The 20,825-nt window shown below is 49.6% G+C and overlaps 1 protein-coding gene and 1 pseudogene across 1 annotated transcript in view; both read right to left on the reverse strand.

Moving 5' to 3' along the window:
- Positions 1-7,416: 7,416 nt before the first annotated feature.
- Positions 7,417-20,825, reverse strand: part of NUP210 (nucleoporin 210) — a 117,048-nt gene continuing 103,639 nt past the window's right edge. Inside the window, exons 33-40 of the mRNA XM_028504539.2 lie at positions 19,199-19,335; positions 16,579-16,702; positions 15,400-15,546; positions 13,389-13,639; positions 12,042-12,258; positions 10,195-10,290; positions 10,032-10,115; positions 7,417-8,780 (exon numbers count right to left, since the gene is read on the reverse strand). Coding sequence (XP_028360340.1) covers positions 8,680-8,780; positions 10,032-10,115; positions 10,195-10,290; positions 12,042-12,258; positions 13,389-13,639; positions 15,400-15,546; positions 16,579-16,702; positions 19,199-19,335 — 1,157 coding nt within the window. The 3' untranslated portion in view covers positions 7,417-8,679. The remainder of the gene's footprint in view (positions 8,781-10,031; positions 10,116-10,194; positions 10,291-12,041; positions 12,259-13,388; positions 13,640-15,399; positions 15,547-16,578; positions 16,703-19,198; positions 19,336-20,825) is intronic.
- On the reverse strand, positions 13,652-14,667 carry LOC114490693 (annotated as a pseudogene).

The raw sequence follows: 20,825 nt of genomic DNA on the forward strand, positions 1-20,825 counted from the left end.
CTAATTAAACCACATAGCAAACTTACAGAGGAGGTCCTGCTATAATAACATTTTTGTAGGCAGGGCATCTGAGGCTCAGAGAGGTGATGTGAGGTATCCAAGGTCAAAGTCATCCACTGGTAAGTAGCAGAGGCAGGGGCGTTAGGTGCCTGGGCCCTGTCTACCAGCCTCACTGGCCACTGCTCCTTGCCGCCATGGAGAAGGACCTAGAGGAAGGGAGTGCCCGCTGCCCTGGAACTGTTGTGCCTTAAAGCAGAAAAGCAACGCATCTTTCAGATTCTATTTTCCTGTTTTTTTATAAATTATGCTATTTTTCTTTCAGTAAATACTGCCCAGATGAAAGTGGTCCCTTGATAGGCATCCAGTGAAATCCTCCACAGAATTTTATTTATTAATTACGTATAACATAAAACTTAACAAAATAATAGATGGTCACCAAACTTATAGTCTCATGTTTTGCTCTCTCTCTTTTTCTCACTCTTTAACTCAGCTTGCTCACTTTATCTGCTGTTAAAATTGTAGATGTAGAGCAGCTCCTTTAGCGTTAATCACAGAGTGATGCGCTGACAGTGACTTGTTGACACACCCACGTGGTCAGTTGGGAAACTTGCATGTGTGGATGAAAAAAAAGGTTCTCTGGAAAGTAACTCACAGGGTGATCTGATCATAAATTCCTAACCGGGTGGGTCATGGTGGATAGTCACTCCCCAGGCACATAACATTTTAGGAAAAGATCTATTTTTGCCATAAGCCCTGTCCACTGTTTCTGTGCATCTAGGTTAACACCCTTTTGAAATAAGCCATCCACTGGGGGTGTTGGAACAGAGCCCCCTAGGATAAGGGGGAACTACTATAGACGGATGACATTATTTTGTGTTGGCAAGGATAGGGGAAACGGACTCTCTCATTTCCAGCTGGTGGGTGTGAAAATGGACATAATGTTTTGGAAAATAATTTAGCACTATGTAGCCAGACTGATGAGGGGCACAGCCTATGCCCCAGAAACTGCATTCCTTGATATCCAGCCCAGAGAAGCTCTGGCCCCTCGGCCCATGGAGCCCTGCACAGGAACATTTGCCACAGCCCTGTTCAGTATGGCGAAAATCTAAAAACACCTTCTGCCCAACAATTGGAGAATAAAAAATTAAGTCGAAATGAAGCTATCTGACGAAATAGTACAGTATACCTAAGACAAAAAAATGTGGGTGAGGGATTTCTCCTTTCAAGTTTCTTCCAGCTGGTCTAATAATGAGGTGGATATCAGATAGATTAGCAAGAGAAAATAACCAAATTTAATATATATGTATGTATGTATGTGAGTATACATGAAGGAATCAGAGACCCAAGCATGCAGGAGAGGTTTAGAGACAGAAAGGGAGCGTGGATATGCAAGACACCCTGAGCTGGGGATGAGGTAATGCACCTTGGGGGCTTCAAAGGGTCATTGTTCAAAAAGAACAACTATTTAGTAAATAGAAGTTTGCCTTGCCCTATAGGTGGGTCAAAAATGATATTGCTGATAATCTCTTATTATGGGCAAGTCCCCTAATTTAAGTTATTCTAGTAGTTAAAGGGTGGGGCAGAGGTTTCTCTTGAGCCTGAAGCAAAAATTGTTCAAAACAATTGCATGCCTCTGAGGCACATCTTGGGGTGACTTGTTCTAAACTCCCTCAATTCACTGTGATGAATGTGATCCCAGTACAAGGGTAGGAGCAAAAAGCATTATTTACTGGATGCTTATTAATAACAACAAAAGTTGCTTTGGAAGGATATGATGCAAATTTATAAAGGTAGTTGCCTCCAAGAAGGAAGGTGAAGGGATGGAAGGCAGAGGTTGAATGAAACTTAAGTCCTATTTGTATTTTGTGTGTGTATGCTGTTTTTTTTTTAAAAAAAAACAGCCCCATCGCTCTAGCCTAGAAACCTGAAACAACATGCTAACATGTGCCTGTGCTGAGTAGAAGGGGGGATTGTTATATCATTCTTTATACTTTTCTATATTCAATTTGTTTTCTTTATGAAAAATGACGCATGTGACAGCCTTCTTCTCCTGGGTGTGTTCCCCAGCCGCACGTTCCAGGTGTGCAGGGGCAAGAATTGCTGTGGACAACAAAACACTGCCAGCAGTCTGCATGGATCCAGACCCTGGTTCTGGCATTTGCCAGTTGTGTGATGCCAGAGGGGTGGCTTATCCTTGCATACCTGTTTCCCTATCTGTAAATAGTTGTACCTACCTCATAGGACGAGGCAAGGATGCAGCAAACTAGAGATTGGAAAGTGCTCAGCATGTGCCTCACAGAGTAGTGTGGTAAATGTCAGCTGCCCTGTTTGCTCGCCCTGCTGCAAGGCCTCTTCTCACAGTCCACCCTGGCCCAGGGCACCGTGTCTGGCTGCGGGAGCTGGGGGCTACTCTGCAGAGCTGCCTTCTATTGGCCCTGATCCGGGGGCTTCCGTGGCTCCAGGCTGCTGGGGGGCAGGTTGTGACAGCCTTCTCTGACCCATGGGCATTTGGGGTGAAATGAACCTGCTCCTCTCACTGCCCCAAAGCTCAGAAACTAGCCACGATGGAGGAAAATCTACCATCATTTACTCCTTCATGGGTCCCATGCTGATCTTCATTCGACAAACATCCTTCCTTGTGTTGTCCCTACCACAAGGGATACAGTGGAGGGCGAGATTGGGGCAGGGATGGTTTGAGTTTGGGATGGGGCCCAGTCTGATGGAGCAAGGTGTTTTTCAGAACCACATTTCCATCAGCCCTCACAGCTGCCTCAAGAGTGCCCCTCCCCAAGAAGGAGGAAACCAGAGCTAAGGGACAGGAAGGCCCTGCATCAGGCAGCGCTCCTGTGCCCTTTGTCCTCCAAGGAGGCCCTTGACTGAGTGCTGGCCTGGGCTCTGAGTGCCCAGTGCCCTTCCAGCCTCTGCTAGGGCCACTCAGGAAACCCTGTCCCAGCGGGATGGACTGAGGCAGCGTTGTACGGCGGGCCCAGGAGAGAACAGGCTGACGGGCTCACACTAGGGCCCAGCTATGCCAGTCAGATTCCATGACAAGTGGCAGAAAACTTGCCTTTAGTGGGTTTAGACAGAGAGGAATCCATATTATGCTTGTCACCTACGGCCAGCATAACACTGCCAAACAGTCCCCAAAGGCAGGGTTTTGTAACAACTGTCATTATTCTCACAGTCAGTTGATCTGGGATGGGCAAGGACCATTTCAGGGCCCTCAGGTGTCTTTCCTCCTCCTTGGGCCAGCAGCCACCTGGGCTTTATATTTATTGTCAGTGGCAGGAGCACAAGAAGGGTGAGCAAAAATTCGTGAGGCCTCTTGAAGCCTAGGCTCTGAACTGACATGGTGTGACTTCCATCCACATTCTTTTGGCCAAAGCAAGTGGCACGACCACAGCCGACTTCCACAGTGGGGGTGGGGGAGGGAGTGCACTCGGCCTCGGGCAGGAAGCACTGGGGAGTCCTGTGCAAGAGTGCCTGCATGCAGGGGGGATGAGGGCTGGGTAACACCGGACCTGCTCCCCTCTGGCGGCCAGTCTGGGTGGGGGGCAGGACAGATGTTAGGATGGCCACTTTGCAAATGAGGGAACTACTATGGCCCAGAGAGTAAAGTGATTTCCATTTCCCATCAGACTAGACCTTCACCATCCGTCCTGAATGTCCCAGGCTCTGGACTCTGTCCTAGCTGGTACATCTGATTTTGAGATATCACGTTTCCAGAATGCACAACACATACACACACACACAGAGGGAGGGACAGATACAAAGAGTTAATTTTTGGCCAAATTTAGGAATTCTGGCAAAGAAAAAATCCATATGCAATAGTATATGTTTAGCACTAAATGATGCTAAAAGCACTTTTTGGCACCCATTAGAGAGTGAAAGGTGCTTGGTTAGTCTGGGAGCAGAAAGCTGACCTTTGCTGTGTGTCACCTGGTTTTGTACATGCACTCATCTGGGAAGCTTTGGCTGCCCCTGGCAGCACGTGCATTTGTCATCCCAAAATGTGCTGTAAAACGGTGGTCACCTCTGGGGAGAAGAAAGCCCAGACCTCTCACCTGTGTCTGGTTATCCAGCTCTGTCAGGCTCCAGGGTATCCGAGATGGGTATAGGGGAGAAAACCAACCTGGCAGGTGCTGAGACCTTTCTATTTTTGCTGAAAGAAGTTTAGAAAGGTGATATCCTGACATCCAGCCAACCCTGAAGGATTACCATACATGAACGTAATCACCAGCCATGGGATAGAAATGGCCATGAAAGCCAACCCCAGCTATGGATATGATGGGAGCTGTCTGCTAAGGAACCTTCCAGGAAAGAAGTCTTTAGTACTCGGGTGGGGACAGCGAGAGCTTGGCTCTCTGCTCTTCTTATGAACGCTGCCATGTCTGGATGTGATGTAACACCTGGCTCCTGGCAGCCATCTTGTGTCACTGAGGGGGCCTGCCTGAGAGCAAGGTTGACATTTATTGAGTGTGAACTGTGCAGTCTGCATGGAGTCATTAAAGACGTTTGCTTACCTTGGTTCAGTTATCAATTCAAAAGGAGACTGAAACCAGGAAATAAACAGAAGTCTGAGATTCAAAATGGGAACAATGGAAAAATTAGAAAAGATCATCAAAAGTAAAAATGTGTCATTAGAGACCAAAGCCAAGATCATCCTCACCTTCATGTTTTCAATTACTGTATATGGATGCAAAAGTTGGCCAGTAAAGAAGGCTGATAGGAGAAAAATAATAATCCACCTGAACCATGGTGTGAGAGGAGACCTCTGTGGGGTACCCTGGACTACCAGGAAGATGACCCAGTGGGTCCTGAGCAGGGCCGTTGAACAGGACGTATGGACATCATTAATTCAGGGCTGCCAGGAGCTGGAGCTGACACCAGGGCATGAAACATAACTGGTGCAGGACCTGTGCTGAATACATGACATCAGGTGAATGCTTTCTAGGTCTTTCTGTGTCCCATGTCCTGGGAACAGAGTTGAATCAGGCTTGTTCCCACACTCAAGGAGGTCCCAGCTGGGAAGGGGAAGAGGGTCAGATGATGGCAGCACAGCTGGAGAATAGCAGCTGAAGTCCGGGGGCTGGAGTAATTTGTGAACAAACAGTCCTTCTACACAGGGCTCCTCACAGGCCCCGTGTGCCGACTTTCCCCAACAACAGCAACAGTGGTACATGTGGACACAGCACCTACAACACCTTCTGTTTATTAGCTCAGGGGCTCTGGGGTCCCTTCCTGCCACACACACACACAGCAGGCAATGAGCAGCAGGCAAGTGAGCTAGCCAAGCTTCCCTCACATTACCACCTGAGCTCCACCTCTGGAAGTAATTTTCTTCCATGAAGACATCCCTGGTGCCAAAATGGTTGGGGACTGCTGTAAATTAGCTCATTTTGTCCTCACAGAATCCTCATGAGGAAAGTATCTGTCCTCCTGTTTCCAGTCAGGGAAAGCAGGACCAGGGCAGGGACAGTGCCTGCAGGAGCTTTTAGATTCTGCATTTACCTTCCTGGCATGGGCAGGCCACCTACAACAAAGGCTTAACCTGCTCTAGAGTTACCACTTGTGCCCGTCAGTCTGCACCCAGGCATCCCCCGTCCTTCAGGGCCCTTGGTGTGGGCCCTGAGCTCCTCCTTGCTCCATGGAGCCTTCCACATGGTGCTGAAGCCTCTTCCTCACCTTCCCATCTCCTGCCTGCCACCTCCTCCAGAAGACACCCCCACTCACCCACTCATTGCCCAAATGAAGGCTTCACACATGGTATCTTGTTTATTTTTGCAATAACTTTGTAGGCATTGTGCCCATTTCACAGAAGAGAAAGACAAAGCCCAGAAAGGAGAGAGACTAGAACAGGAAGGAAGGAGTGGACCCAAGCTCTGTCTGATCTCAGAGATGAGTGGGAGGTGAGGAGGATGGGTTTGGTCTGGTAGGCAGTTTCCAAATGAGGGCAGAGCAGAGGTGAAGGGACCAGAGTCTATTCGGGAAGCTGCAGTTTAACGAATGTGTACAAAGGAGCTGAGGGCTCTGGGTGGGGGAGGGAGCCTCTTCCCTTAGGGAGGGTCCCTGGACTGAGAAGTGGGCCATGGGAAGCCAGACAGATGAGACAAGGATGGACTCATGGCAGCTTAGAGACTGGCTGGATACCGGGGGATGTGATGAGGGCCTGAGGAGGGGACCTCATTAGTTACAGGGGCAAGTGTGTCCATTGTGGCTAAAGGAGAGCGCTGGCCAGGGGGTGACTAGACATGTGGTGTGGCCTCAGGACTGGGGGTACAGAGCAAGGAGAGCTGGGACTTCCAGGCTTACATGTGGGTGCTGCCATGGAATCTGAGGAATCAGTTTTGGCTGTGAATGAAGACCACCTTGATCATGAAGCTGATGGGTGTCAAAGGAGGCCTTCCTGTGTTGGGATGCAGCACCATGGTCTTGATGGCCCAGTGACTCTGGTGGCTGTACTGGCCTTGTTACGTGGAAGCCCCGCCTGCTCTGCTCAGCCAGGGGAGGGGACCATGAGGCCAGGAGGCCATTTCTGTGCCCGAAACACAGTGGTATGTTGGCTCCTGCATATGCCGGCTGCTCTTTTCCCTGCTCTCAATCAGGGGTTTGGGTCCTAAGGAAGAAGACGAAGTGACATTGGGGACAACAGGTCTTCATCAGAGGCACCTGTGGGTGGCCTGTGACCTTGGGCAGCTACCTCATTTCTCTTAGCATCTGGTCTCATGCCTGTGACCTGCCTCATGGGGCTCTCAGAAGCCTGTGTGCGTGCTCTGTGAAGGCAGAGGGGGGCCCTGGGGGCCGAGTGGGGTGGGGAGGTGGTTGAGGAAAGGCTGACAGAGGACCAGTCCTGAAGGGCACAAACAATCCAACAGGCAGACGGTGAGGGTCAGGGGAGGCAAGGTGGGGCAGATGAGAAGTTGCCCACAAGGCAGGGAGAGTCAGTGGGGAAGTATTCAGACTGTAGAGGTCAGTGAGAGGGCTGGCTGAGCAGAGGTGCTGGTAGCCCTGGGAAGATCAGCCTTCGAGGAGAGCAGAGGTGGAAACTAGAGTGGCAGGGAGGAAGGAATGGCTGGCAGAGGGAACGACACCAGGGAGAGAAGGCTGAGCTGACACTCGGTAACATGTGGGTGTGTGGGCAGGGCTGCCACATTCTCCTACAGGGAAGGCACCTATGGGCACCCTGGGCTGCCAGCTGTGGGAAGACACTATGGCCTTGTGCCCTGGCCACTGGCTAGTCTTTTGGAGGTGGGAGGAAGGCCTTAGTGGTCAGCCCGATGATGGAGATGTAGTACAGAGGGATCAAGGGCAGCAAAACAGACCTTTTCCCCAAATCCACATAATCAGAGGCAGTCACCAGGGCCTGGGCAACTTCTCGGCAGGACTCATGCAATTCCAGCAATGATCACGCTCCTCTTAAGAAATTATATTGAGCTTTATTAAATAAACCAAGTAGAAATACGTCAGTTTGAGCTCAAGTAATATGCAAGGCACAATTCTTCCTGTCTCCAGCTTTACCAAAATAAATCACACAGACCAGCCCCACAGGACTGAAGTGCATTCACACTGCAACTCAGAATCCAACGAGACTTCACACACAGCATCCGTGTGTGACTGGCCCTGGGGTGTGCCTCTAGGCCTGGCCCTAGTGCCCGGGGCAGACCATTGGAGGCCTCAGTTGCTGAAGAAGCAGGAGCTGGGAAGGAGGGAGGCTTTTCCCATTGGTCTTCTCCCCAGCCTCTGCATTGGCCCTGCTGGACTCTGCACCTGCTGGGAAGCTGCCTGGAAGGCAGGGAGGCATCTTCCATTTGCAGCAACACGGAGGCTCAGATCTGCTGAGGTGTGGCTGTTGTACAAAAGGAGGGACAAATAACACTGGGTCTCTGTGCTTGGGCGGGACACAGAGGCTTCTCCAAGGGAACAGACAAGGACGTTTTCCTAATGATGCTTCCACTGTCCCCATGTCGACAGAGAGCTGGGATGTCCTCATAGAGTTGAGGCTGAAGCCACGAGATGTTTCCACAGGTTAGGAAACAAAGAACCCCAAAGGCCAGCAGTCTATTCACAGTAGCCCCAAGTAGGGTGAGAAGCAGCCTGGCTGGTAGTTCCTGCAGTGTCTCACATCTCTGTGAGGCTGAGCTGGCTCAGGGGCCCAGCTGCTGCAGTCGCGAGGCTTCTTGTGCAGCGACGGGGCAGGCGCAGGACACTTGCCATTCACACTCCTCATCTTCTAGCAGGAGCCGGATTAGGGGAAAAGTCGTTTCCACAGGGAAGACATCCCACACAAATGAAAAAGTAATTAAAAAGTCCTTTCCCTGAGACCAATGCAGTAATATCTTCTACAGTCAACTTCTAAACAGAGCTCTGCCTGCTCAGAGTCCTGAGAAGGGAGTGATTTTAGAGAGTCTAGGAAAACTAAAGCATCATCACAAACCCTTGATAACCAGGCATAAAGGAATGAGTCAGAAAGTCATAGCCTTTGCAAGACTGAAGTAAAATAAACTGCGATAGATAAGAATAAGCTAATGAGCAAAGCCTAACTAAATATGTATGAGAACAGAGGCTTCAGTGAGAGTGGGCCTGCCAGGCTCAGTCCTCAGGGGCTAGCTCCAGGCTGGACGCCACAGGCTGCCCCTCTCTGCAGCCACAGGAGTGTCAGGGCCTTGAAGGGGGCTGAGACTAGTGGGAGGTGTAGGCAGGGCTCCACAGCCCTGAGGGAGGGCTAGCTCTTCGACCAGGAGGCAGTGCATTGCAAGGCATCAGTGATGAGGCAGCAAAATCTAGGGTGAAAAGAGAGACCAGTGAGCAACAGAGCACAAGCGGAGGGGCATTCCTCAGAGACTCCTCTGAATAAAGTTTACCAGGTGCTTTCCTAAGTATGCCCCCAGGCATCTCTGGGCCACACACAAATCTACTGGGGGCTTGCTGAGCTGGCCCTAAAAGGGAAAAAGCAACAGCTGGACATGAATAGAGTTCTGGACCATGACTCCTAACCTCCTGGAACTCAAATAAAGAGTCTCAGAGTGACTGAGAAGCATCCAGTCCACGGTGCATGCAGGGAGGGGCCATCCAACTAGGCGGGAACAGCTTCTTGGGCAGAGAAAGCTGTATGATCAAAGACTCTAAGGTGTGCAGAAGGGTCTGGAGTATTGGGGAGACCGTGCAAAGGCCCCAATGTGAATTCAACAAACACAGGGAGGGGTGAATAGCGGAGATGTGGTCAGGGTGAGTGCCTCTGTGAGGACAGATGGTTAACATACCCGAGTTACAAAGCAAGTGAGCTGTTCAACACTGCATGCCTTTCACTGGGTGAGTTCACAGGCCTAAAAGGCACCTGGTAAAAGACTATGATTCTAGGGATCCAGGATGCATGTGGGAACTTCTTGCTCTACAAAATGCATCTATACAAAACTGCATCCTCTTTCAAAAAATTTATGGACTCTTTGAAACCTAGAAATATCCCCCACCCCTAGCCCCACCAAAGTCAGTAGACATCAGCTCAAGGATTTCTTAGGGAGGGAGGGAACACTTAAATGGAATAAGGAGACACAGGGCTGCTGTGTACAGCTGTGCACATTGGGTACTATTTCAGGGAATACCACGTACAGAGAGAGGTGCCCCCTGAAATTGTGTCGAGTTGCCAGGGCCTTGGTGCCACCAGAGACAATGGACTGTTAAGAGGGATGAGCCTTGGCATTCTAATTTTTTTATCAGGACTCCCAGAACCCTTGCCTCTGAGTCAACCAGCCCAGCCCCAGCTCAGAGCCCACTGCAGTCACCTAGCAGACTCGAGCCAGGTCCAGTGTGCACATCTGCAGGCACGCAGATCCCTGCCACTGTCCCTCTACTCCACACGGGTCTGTTTGGGAGAGCTGTCCTTGCCCATGGCCAGGACCAGCCTTGGAGCTGTGGGGCTGCCTCACACCAGCTCCCAGCTCTGCCCTCGGTTTAGGGTCTCGACCACCATTTCTTCCCAAAGCTCCTCCTTTTCCTCCCAGTTCTGCCTGGCTGTGCTCAGGGTGGCTACTCACAGTGGGGGCTGTGCTGAGGACTAGCTCGGTGGGACAGAGCTGGCGGTGTGCTGAGCTCTCGTGGGGCACAGACCATGTGGTAAGCTGCAAGATCAAATATATGGCTGGTAAGAACAGCAAGGGTGGGGAAGCAATCCAAGGGACACAATGTAGTTGGCCTCACCTATGATCATGACAGCAGTCCCAGCCAGCAGGGCAAAAAGTGTGAAGAACATGACTTGATAGGAATCCAGGAAGTGCTGGAAGAGGCTGGCTCCATCTGTGATCAATGGAAATATAACTTACTAAATGCCACATGGAGTCCTTTCGTGTCCATGTGCATGCATGGTCAGAGCGTGAGATGGCCTGCTTGAGGCCAGGGACAATGTCTGGTCCCAGGGAGCTGTCACCTCAGAACTCTGTCACCTTCCACTTGTTCTGCCTGATCTGACCCTGTACTGCCTGACAGTCTGCTTCCTTGGAGCAGACACCTCATGGAAAGGCTTGACACTGCTCAGCAAGAAGGTTTGGTTTCCTTACAGTTCAGCTTGAGGGTAGAATAGACCTACCTGGGGGAGTATGGAGGGTGTGGGCTGCTTGGGAGTCAGCCATACTGCCTCAAAAGCAGTGTTGAAAAAGCCAAGTCGAGAGTTAGGACCACAGAAATGGAGGTCAGGGGCAAGGCACTGTACAGCCACCCCACTGTTCTCAGAGGTGAGGATGAGTGTGTCAAGGAACCTAGCACCTTCTGCATCAAAGCCTCTCTTCCTCTGAGGCCCTCCTCGGCATGGCCAAAGCCTCATCTCCAACCTTTGTCAAGGACCCCCCTCTACCTCACTGGGCTGTCCTAAGCTCAGCAGGAAGGTAGTGGCTTCCTCAAGTGTTCCTGACAGTGGTCGCACCCCTTCAGTCCACTCCCAACCAGGCCTGACCAGGTCACTTCCCTCCCCTCAGGAAAAAACCCAAGTCCCCAGGCTGGCATTTCAGGTCCCTGGCCCAGGCCCATACCCTGCACATCACCCCAGAGGCTTTCTGACTGTACCACCCTGCTCCCCACCCCCTCTCATCCTTCCAGACCCAGCTGAAGCAGCCCATTGCAACTGCAGCCCCTCCCAACAGAGGTGAAACTACCCCTCTGTATGCTGCACCCATCTCAACCACGTCTCTAGAGCCATTCCTTTCTTTCTGCAGCTGTGGATCCATGCCTCTCCATTGGGGATTACAGGGGGAGGTTGTGGGGGGTGCTTCTCAGGCATCTGCCTAGCACAGGGTCTGGCACACAACAGGTACTGATCCATGATGAGAAAATAAATAAATTCATTCATTATTGAGCACCCTAACTATATGTTAGGGAGGCCCTGTGCTAAGTGCTATCCTCATATACTTAACTTCTAGTTGGGGAAGACCAGCAGAAATCATAATTTCTGCAGACAGCTTAATGATATTAATTATTGCACAGGCTGGTAATTGGAAGCAGTGCTCTAGAAGAAGTGTAAGGGTGAGAATGCTTGGACTGAGGCTTGTATTTTCAGATTCAAGAAGGAAACATCTGAAGGAAGCTTAAAGGAGTTGGGAGTTTTGGGCAAGGGGCTACCAAGAGCTCTAGTTGGGGGCTGCACATGTTTCAGAAACAGGAAGGAGGCCCATCTGGCTGGAGCAGGGTACACAAGGGGGAAACGAGTCATAAATTGGTCAGCAGGCAAGACCATGTGGGGGGCTTTTTGGGACCTTGGAGGGACTTGGGCTTTATCTCCCAAGGGAGGTGGGAGCCATGGCAGAATGCTGAGCATAGAAGAGGTGCAATCTAGTCACATTTTAACAGGCTCCCTATGGCTGCCATGTTGAGAGTGAACTAGGGGGAGCAAAGTGTGCAAGATGGGTTAAATGGGCAATTTTCACTTTGTGGTACATTCTGCATTTCTGATTTTTCCAGTTCCCACGCTCCCAGGTTTCCATGAACACCCATGACTACTCCGGTCCATCTTTCCACACCCAGGTCCAGCCCAGCTAGTGTCCCAGCCCACGACTCACAAGGACCAGGCCCTCGGCGATCCATCACAAAGGCCACAGTTACTGGGATGGTGATGGCTTGGCTAGTCAAAGGGCTGGAGAAGGTCAGAGCGGTAGACAGAGGCCCCTGGCTGCCAGCTGCAGGGTCTGAGAGGCTGACTGTGTATGTGACAAAGCTGGGCAGCCCCAGAGACTTTTCCTTCTCAAAGGCCAGCACAGCTGGGGATCTTGATTTCACCTGGGAGAGAAATAAGGGCTGTAGGTAAGTGCCCTCACCGCTGCTGAACACGCTGTGCTTCCCTCCTATGCCTGGGAGCCAGAGGCCGGGACCCCTCCCAGGACCCTCCACATGCTGGGCGGGTGAAGATGGCTGAGTACTTTCAACTGACAGCATGCCATCTGCTGCATCCAGGAAGGAGCACACTGTCTACATTAGAGCTGTTTTTAAGGAAAGGTCAAATCAGTATCGTTGAATTGTAATCAAGTGCTCTTTTAAAAATGCTAAACTGACATGAACTATCACCAAACACTAAATTTCAAGGAGAGTAGCCTGAAGCTCCATTAATGGTGGATCACCAGCAGCCCCATCCCAGGGCCTGGCAGACCCTCCATTACCAACAAGCCACTCATCCCTTTCTCTCACCTCAGCCACCTCTGTAGCCGTGAGACCAAAAAAGGAGCCGGCAGAGAAGCCAATAGCTCCTGCACACATTCCCCTGGTCTCTTACCAGCCTGCCGGACTCCAGGACATTGTTTACCCACCATTCAGCAGATGAGACACAGAGAAAGGGGACTTGTTCCCAGTTGTACATGAGTCAGTGACAGGTTACAGATTAGGGCATTTCTTCCTGCCCCATGTCAGCAGCATTCCTGCACTGAACCCATTCACTCAATTTACTAAATGCTCACTAAGCCCTGGCTCGTGTGGCTCAGTCGATTGAGTGCCAGCCTGCAAACCAAAGGGTCACTGGTTTGATTCCCAGTCGGGGCACATGCCTGGGTTGCAGGCCAGGTCCCTGGTTGGGGGTGTGAGAGAGGGAACCGCACATTGATGTTTCTCTCCCTCTCTTTCTCCCTCCCTTTCCCCTCTCTAAAAATAAATAAATAAAATCTTTAAAAAAAATGTTCACTGAGCACTGACTGTTAGAGACCCTGTACTAAGTGCTGCCCTTGCATACTTAAACTTCTACTTGGGGAAGACCAGCAGAAATCATAATAGTGCTATGGGGAGAAAAGGGTTAAGAGTATTAAAATGTTTTTTGTTTTTAATTTTAGAAAGAGGTGATCTAGGATTTCCATATTCCTTCTAGCCTTCTCTGCCTTCTGGTCCTTTCTCATGCCCTAGGCTTGTATACCGATGCCACTTACCTCCAGGTTCTCCAGAATCTCCACGGCGCCAAAGACTTTGACCTCAGAACTGGTGTAATGGTTGCTCAGAAGGATTTCAGCCTGGTCGGTGTACAGTCCTGGGCTGAAGGGCACCTCGGCCCCAACCTGTTCTCCAGAGAAGTGGCTGCCCAGGAGGGAGGCAGTGACCAGCAGCACTGTCTTCTTCATGCTGAGGTGCTTCAGCTGCTTGTCCGTCAGTCTGTGCATCATGACTGAGCAGAGGTACTGACCTGTGCAGACAAGGGTGTTCTACTTTGTCCTCTTTCCCACCCATGCCCTCATGCTATTCCTTCTCCCTGCTTTTCTTTCTTTTTTTTTTAAAAGAACATCTTAGATTTTTAATCCTTTCTTTACAGGTTACCTAGAACAGTTTTGACTAAGAAAAGTGTAGAAAGTTATTAATGCCACTAATGGTGGCATGTGTCACATGTGTCTGTGTTCCAGAGTCCTGCTTTGCAGGTGTCGATGCATTGCTGGGGTCTCTGCCCCCACTCGCTGGAATCAAGTGCAGCAGAGTTTAGTCCATAGGTTGCTTTACCTTGTATTTCTTTGTAAGTGCTTCAGTGTTCTTACAGAAGTTAAGGTCCCCAGAGTATTCTTCAGCTAGGTCTGCCCAAAGGTGGTGCTTGGGCTGGGGGTCGTTCACCAGTGCTCTGAGGGACTGGATCACTTGGTCGGTTTGGGTTACTGGTTTCATTTTCAGCCCTAATTACTGGCAGACAGATCTTTCCCCTTTCATCGATGTTGGGGCTGATAGATATTCATTTGAAATGTGACCTTCAGCAGTTTAAATGGACACTCAGCTAGAAAGTTGATTTAAATGCTCAAGGTCCCTTTATCATAAGGGCGGTCAGGGACAACAAGCCCTTGCCAAGTCAATAAGTTTGTGTCATCAACCTGGATGTTTTGGAAGTTTTTAATTCCACATCTGCAGATTTCTTCAAGCTCCTTCGTCAGCCACCTGCCAGCCACCACCTTGGATCTGCCACTGCTGATTTCCCAGTCTTTCTCTGCTGTTCTGTTGGAGAACTCCTACTCATTCCTCAGAGCCCAGGTTAGGTGTCACCTCCTTCAGGGGCTTCCTGAGAAGTCCTTCGTCCGTGTCTCCAGCCCACTAAATACCAGCACTCTCCCTCACTGTCTCAGAATGCTCTGTTCACCAGATCCTCATTGGATTCATGCTCTCTGAGGCAGGAACATGGGTCCAGCCAACCTGGCTCAGAACAAGGCTGAGGAAATGGTAAATAGCAGACTCCATGACCTAACACTGGGTTGCAAATCAAGCTGTAGCTGATTCAGGGTATAGCCTGTGGGCCCGGACGCAGTAAGAAGTTCTGTAAAGGCACGAGTTAGGACTATTTTGATGTCTCATGTCCGCCATGCCTGACCCAGAGTAGACAAATGAGCTGAACAAACACTTTTGTGTGATGTCTTGGAAAGCTCCCTAAATCTAAAACCAGATGCCTGGGTAGGGTCTCTTCGACGCCCATGCCAACCAAGTGCCCTACCATGCTTTTGCCCACCAGGCAGGCCTTGAGTTCCACAGCTCTAGTTATTGGTACCTTGTGTGGCCCTTAACTAATTAATATGGAAGGACCTTGCACCCCTCTCTGGCTTGCTCTTCTCAGAGCCCAGACCTGCAGGAAGAGTAAGGTACCACCCACCCCATTTCACTGAGGGATGCAGTCTCAATACCCACAGGCTCGGAGCTGGAAAGAACAAAAGAGTAATCAAGCCCATGGTTTCCAACTCTGAATCATGTCCCTTCTGCTGGGGTAGGTGGTTGCTGAAAATGGCCATGACCCATCACAGGAATGCCCACTCCATCTGGAGGACACAACGAACCACAGAGCCAGAGTGACACAATCAATCCCCAGGCTTGGCTCCGGACAGACTATGCCTCTGGATAGATACCCATTGTGAGTGCAATGCACTGAAGGCAAACCCTCCATGAAAGTCAGTTTCCACTTTCAAACCCCTGCAGACTTACCTAGTACAGCATCAAACGCTGGTTCTGCACTGAACACGTCATGTGCTGGGAAATCAAAGACATTTTGCTTGAACTGGACCTGGCAGCTGATGAGGGATTCTGGATGCAGGGTCTTGATAACTTCCAGCTGAGCTAGGGAGCACTCACCTAGAGATGGGGAGAGGTGGAGATGGGTGTGGGCCAGGCCTGTGGGCCACCACACTAAGGCCTGGCAAGGTCTCTACACCTGCCTGAAGAGCCCCAAAACGAAGGAACAGGGACAGGCTACATGGAGGCTGGCCGGGCCACAAAATGGCACCTGCACCCCAAATTCCTTCCATGTGGAGCCCCCAGGGTTGCCAAAAGATTCATGATGGTGCCATAGTTTATTGAAGCTGAGGACAAACTTTATGGGGGCAGGGGGGGGTCATTCTGAAGCCCAGACCATTTCAGATCAGATTTCCAGCATCTGTTCTAGAGCTTGTGTCCAGGGGCATGGCAGATGGGTCAGTCAGGCCCATAAAGCATGTTGTCTCTTCCTGTCAGCAGGGGGGAAATGGGCAATTTATTTCTGGACATGAGGAGGGCAACAGTTCTGCATCGATGTGCTGAATATCTTGTGTGTAGCAGCACAGTATTGTTCACTTGCACTGAGGTAGGAAAACAGGTTATCATGAGGAAATAAAGCTGCCTGCTTACTCAGAATGAAAATAGTGGTATTTAATCCTACCAGTTTAAGTAGCCTTTCAATTAAAAAAAAAAGCCCGAGTTGATATAGTTCTTTCTGGCAGCTGCTGTCTAGGGCTGTCATGGGCATGACCTGGGAGAGGTAATTACAAAGCCAACATCCGCAGTGAGGCCTGTTAACTCATTACGTTCTGGGATTGACAGTGTTTGGCCGGCTTTCTTTACTCTGCTGCCCTAAAGCTAAAGTCACATTAATAGCTCAGAAACAGTTTTTGGCTGCCACACTCTGTTAGGAAGAGTCCTTTCATGGCTTCTACTTGTGTATGACTCAAATTTCTAAGAAGATATAAGGAACAGGCTGGCTGGGGTTAAATGTTCTCTCTGGAGTGGGCATGAGTTTGAGTAGGAAAACCATACAAAACCCCATTAGAAGGGCACAGGAAGCTGCCCTCCCACTTCCCCGAGCCTGGCAAGACCTCCACCTGGACAACCTGCATCTTGCTCACTCTCTACCTCTCAGATTAGAGCTTCTGTCTCCCATGGTGATCATCACTTTGGAAGTTGTAACATCCTGGAAGTTGGTCTGGACAGGGTGGATGTGACGAGCTATGATCCTTTGAGGGACTCCAATCAGTATCTGGAAGGAAGCCAAGGAAACTTTATTGAGTGCTGTGTGCCAGCCTATACATTTTTTATCTTCACCTGTGGCCTGGGACACAGGAATTGCCCATCTCACAACTGACAAAACTGAGAGGCTCAAAGCCTAAATGATGTGCTGGAACATGGCAGAGTAGGGGTTAGACTCCTTGGCTGGTCAGACTCCATAGCCCAGTGGTCTCCCACTGAACAAGAACTGAACAGCAGGTCTGGATTCATTCACTGGTCTGGGGTGGGCTGTGGGTTTGGCTCCTATGATAGTTATCATCACTTCTATGTTCATCAATTGGGTTAATTAACCTTTCAGCAAAGAGAAAAGAATATATTTTACTTTACTGTCATTTAGTCAAAATAAATTAACCCAGCCAAACACATACTCACACAGCTTTGGCAGTGAAGGCCCCTAGACTCCAGTCTTCCCAGATTTCTCCTGCTCATGCCCTTTGCCCATCGTACAATCCCAGATGCACGCCTTCACCTCCTCTGCAAAGCCCAACCCTGTCTGCCCTGCAGGCCCAGCTCCAGAGCAGCCTTCTTCAGCTGGAAAACAGCCTGCCCAACTCTGTGCAGGCACTGAACACTTCCTGCCTCCTCCAGATGTGATTTCTACCAGAACTCGATCTCCTGGAGAATGGGGATAGCGTCCCACTTTCCCAGAAGTGCTCACCGCTCCCAGGACCATGGCAATCAGAGCTGTAGGCAGGGCCCAGGTCGCCTAGTGGTCACCCACACCCCTGTGCTGGTACCTCCCACATTCTCCAGTCTTTTCTTTCCCCGACTTCCCTGTGGTCGTCCTTTCCTGGCTTCTTCCTTCCTCCTCCACACTTCAGGGAGAGGGTCAGGGCCTTGACCCCACTCCCTTCTTGCTCTGGTGTGCCTTCCAAGAACCAGGTCTTCAGGAACCATCTCTGTGCTGTAAACCCCTACCCTCTCTCCAGCTTTTTTTCCTGGAACTCCAGGCACACCTGCCTAGCTGCATTACCACCAGCCTCACCTAGAGGAGCTCAAACTCACCATGTCCCAAAGTCACTCATCATCTTCCCCTGAAACTGGCCTCCTTTTCTGTGCTTTCTTTTCATAGCAAAGGGCCAACATCTACCTCGTCACCCAAGCCAGACCATGGGGAGTCATCCTTCTCCCTCACCCCCTACTTCTAAATGGTCATCAAGCTTTGATGACTTCTCCTGAATCTCTTCCAAAGTCACCCTTACTTTCTACCCACCTAAAGGTGCCAGCTGAGGGCCCACCACCCTCGGTCTCCTGGCTGCTTGCTTTGCAGCTATTCCTCCTCTCCTGGGTTCTTAAACTCTTCTGGGCATCAGGTGACTGTTCCAAAACATACCTCTGATTCATATTACTATTTGATTAAAAAAATCCCTGATGAACTCCTATTACATCTAGCATAAGCTTCCACCTTTTTACCCTGGAGTAGTAACAGTACAGTTAATACTTACTGAGCATTTGCTATGTGCTGAGTACCCTTCTAAGTGCTTTGAACATGTTAAGCCATTATTCTGCATAGCACTATCATCCCCATTTTGTAGGTAAGAAAACTGAGGCACAGGGAGATTTAGTAAATTATCCAAGGTTACCCAGCCTCTAAGCTGGGTGGTACAGCTGGGATTTAAACTCAGGAAGCCTGGTTCATGGAACTACCTGCAAATCAAAGCATTTCATGATCTGATCACCAAACAAACCCCCACTTCCCCACACCCTATATTCCAGCCACCACGACTGGGCTCTTGAACCCTGCACACCTTTGCCCATGCCATGCTCCCTCTGTCAGCAACCACCCCCCCCCCCCAGGTCCTTGCCCCTGACCACTCTAGGAGCTCATTCCAGGAAAGCACAGCTTTATTAGTCACAAGGTGCTTCTCTCTGCGATGCGCTAGTGCAAACTGCATTGCTACAGCACTAAACATGCAAGCTCCTGGCTGATACTGCTGGATCCACTAAGAGCAGGCTGTCTCTAGGAATGAGACACACTGGGATGCAGCCAGACTTGCTCAGTGATTCATTCTCGGCTGCAGGTAGAAGACAGAGTTTTGTTTGCCTCCAGAAAGACTCAAAAGCTGACTTGCTGGGGGAGTTTTAACTTTGCCAGTGATGCCAAGTCACTGTGCTGGCCTGCCCACAGCCACAACTCCCAAGGAATGCCCACGCGGGGCATTCCTGCCCTTTCAGGCACAACTTGAGTGGAGTGGGAGCTGAAACCAACCCTAGGAGATTGCCTCTCATCATCACACCATTTGAACATGGGGAGATAGAGGCTGGAAATAAAAGGGCACTTGTCCCAATCCTAGAGGTAAGTGGGTGGCAGACCCCAGACTCATGACTCCTAGATCCTGATTGTCGTGCAAGGCACTGACACTTATTTCTTAAAAAGAATCATTCAGTATCATAAATTGAAAGTTTTGCCCCAAGAATTTCAGCCATGTCTCTCAGGCCATTGAACCATATATGTCCCCAAGCTCACCTCCTTGTAGGTCCTCAGATGCCCAGTGACCTCATAGTAAACTGTCACAGATCCAGCATCCCGGGCCACAGCCACTCCCGTCTTGGGGTCTACCTGAAGGATGTTGTTGGCTGAGGAGCTCCAGGTTCCAGAGAGACCTGAGAGAGAAAGCCCAAAAGTCACCCATCTTTCCCACATCTGACACACCTGCCAAACCCCATCTTACCTGGTAACCATGCCAGCCTTCTCGCTCTCCCATCCCCACTCGCCACATGGCTGCCCAAGGGAGCTCACTCATCTCTCTCAGGACAGAATTTATGCTCTGCCTGCCTCTGCAGCCTGGTTGGCCCACTCCCCTCACATTCCTGGCTGGAGCCCCCAGACCACCTGCAGCTCTACCACACCTGCTTAGTGCAGAGCTATAGCCCCGGGAAGAAGGAGCCTCTGGTCACTCCCATCCCCAACACCTCCCTACTTATTGCCTCCCAGTCACTCCCTGTTCTGAGATGACCTGGGTGTTGTCCCTCCCAGGCCCCAACCTTACATGCTGTTCCCTACAGCAGTGCCCGATACATTAGTTGCCCACATGTCAATAATAACCTTAAATGTCAATGGATTAAATGCTCCAATTGAAAGACATAGAGTAGCTGAATAGATAAGAAATCGTGACCTGCGGATATGCTGTCTATAAGTGGCCCACCTCAGGCAAAAGACCTACACACACTGAAAGTGAAGGATTGAAAAAAAATATTCCAAGCAAATGAACAGGAAAAAAAGAGCTGGGGTAGCAATACTCATATCAGACAAAACAGGCTTCAAAAGAAGGGCCATAAAAAGAGACTCAGACAGATACTACATAATACTCAAGGGAAGAATACATCAAGAAGACAAAAACATTGTAAATATATATGCACCCAACATGAGTAGCACCCAAATACATAAAAAAAATCTTGGAGGACTTCAGGAAAGATATTGACAGCAACACAATTATAGGAGGGGATTTTAACACCCCACTGTCAAAAATGGATAGATTTTCCAAACAAAATATCAACAAAGATATTGTAGCATTGAACAATGCCCTAGATCAAATGGACTTAACTGATATATGTAGAACCTATCCTCCCACAGAAGGAAAATACACATTCTTTTCAAATGCACATGGAACATTTTCAAAGATAGACCACATGACAGGACACAAAACAAGCCTCAACAAATTCAAGAAAATTGAAATTGTATCAGGCATCTTCTCAGACCATAAGGGCCTGAAACTAAAAGCCAAACTCAAGGAAAAAACTCAAAACACTCAAACTCATGGAGATTGAATAGCATGCTATTAAACAACGAATGGGTTAAAAATGAGATCAAGGAAAAAATAAAAAAGTTTCTGGAAACAATTGAACATGAATACACAACAGTCCAAAACTTATGGGACATAGTGAAGGCAGTTCTGAGAGGGAAGTTCATACCAATACAGGCCTACTTTAAAAAGATAGAAACATTTCAAATAAACAACCTAACCCTACATCTACAAGAACTGGAGGAACCACAATAAACAAAGCCCAGAGCAAATAGAAGGAAGGAAATAACCAAGATCAGAACAGAATTAAACAACATAGGGACTAAAAGCACAATTCTAAGGATCAGTAAA

Source organism: Phyllostomus discolor, chromosome 2 (genome assembly GCF_004126475.2).
Source record: "Phyllostomus discolor isolate MPI-MPIP mPhyDis1 chromosome 2, mPhyDis1.pri.v3, whole genome shotgun sequence".
NCBI classification, from domain to species: Eukaryota; Metazoa; Chordata; class Mammalia; order Chiroptera; family Phyllostomidae; genus Phyllostomus; species Phyllostomus discolor.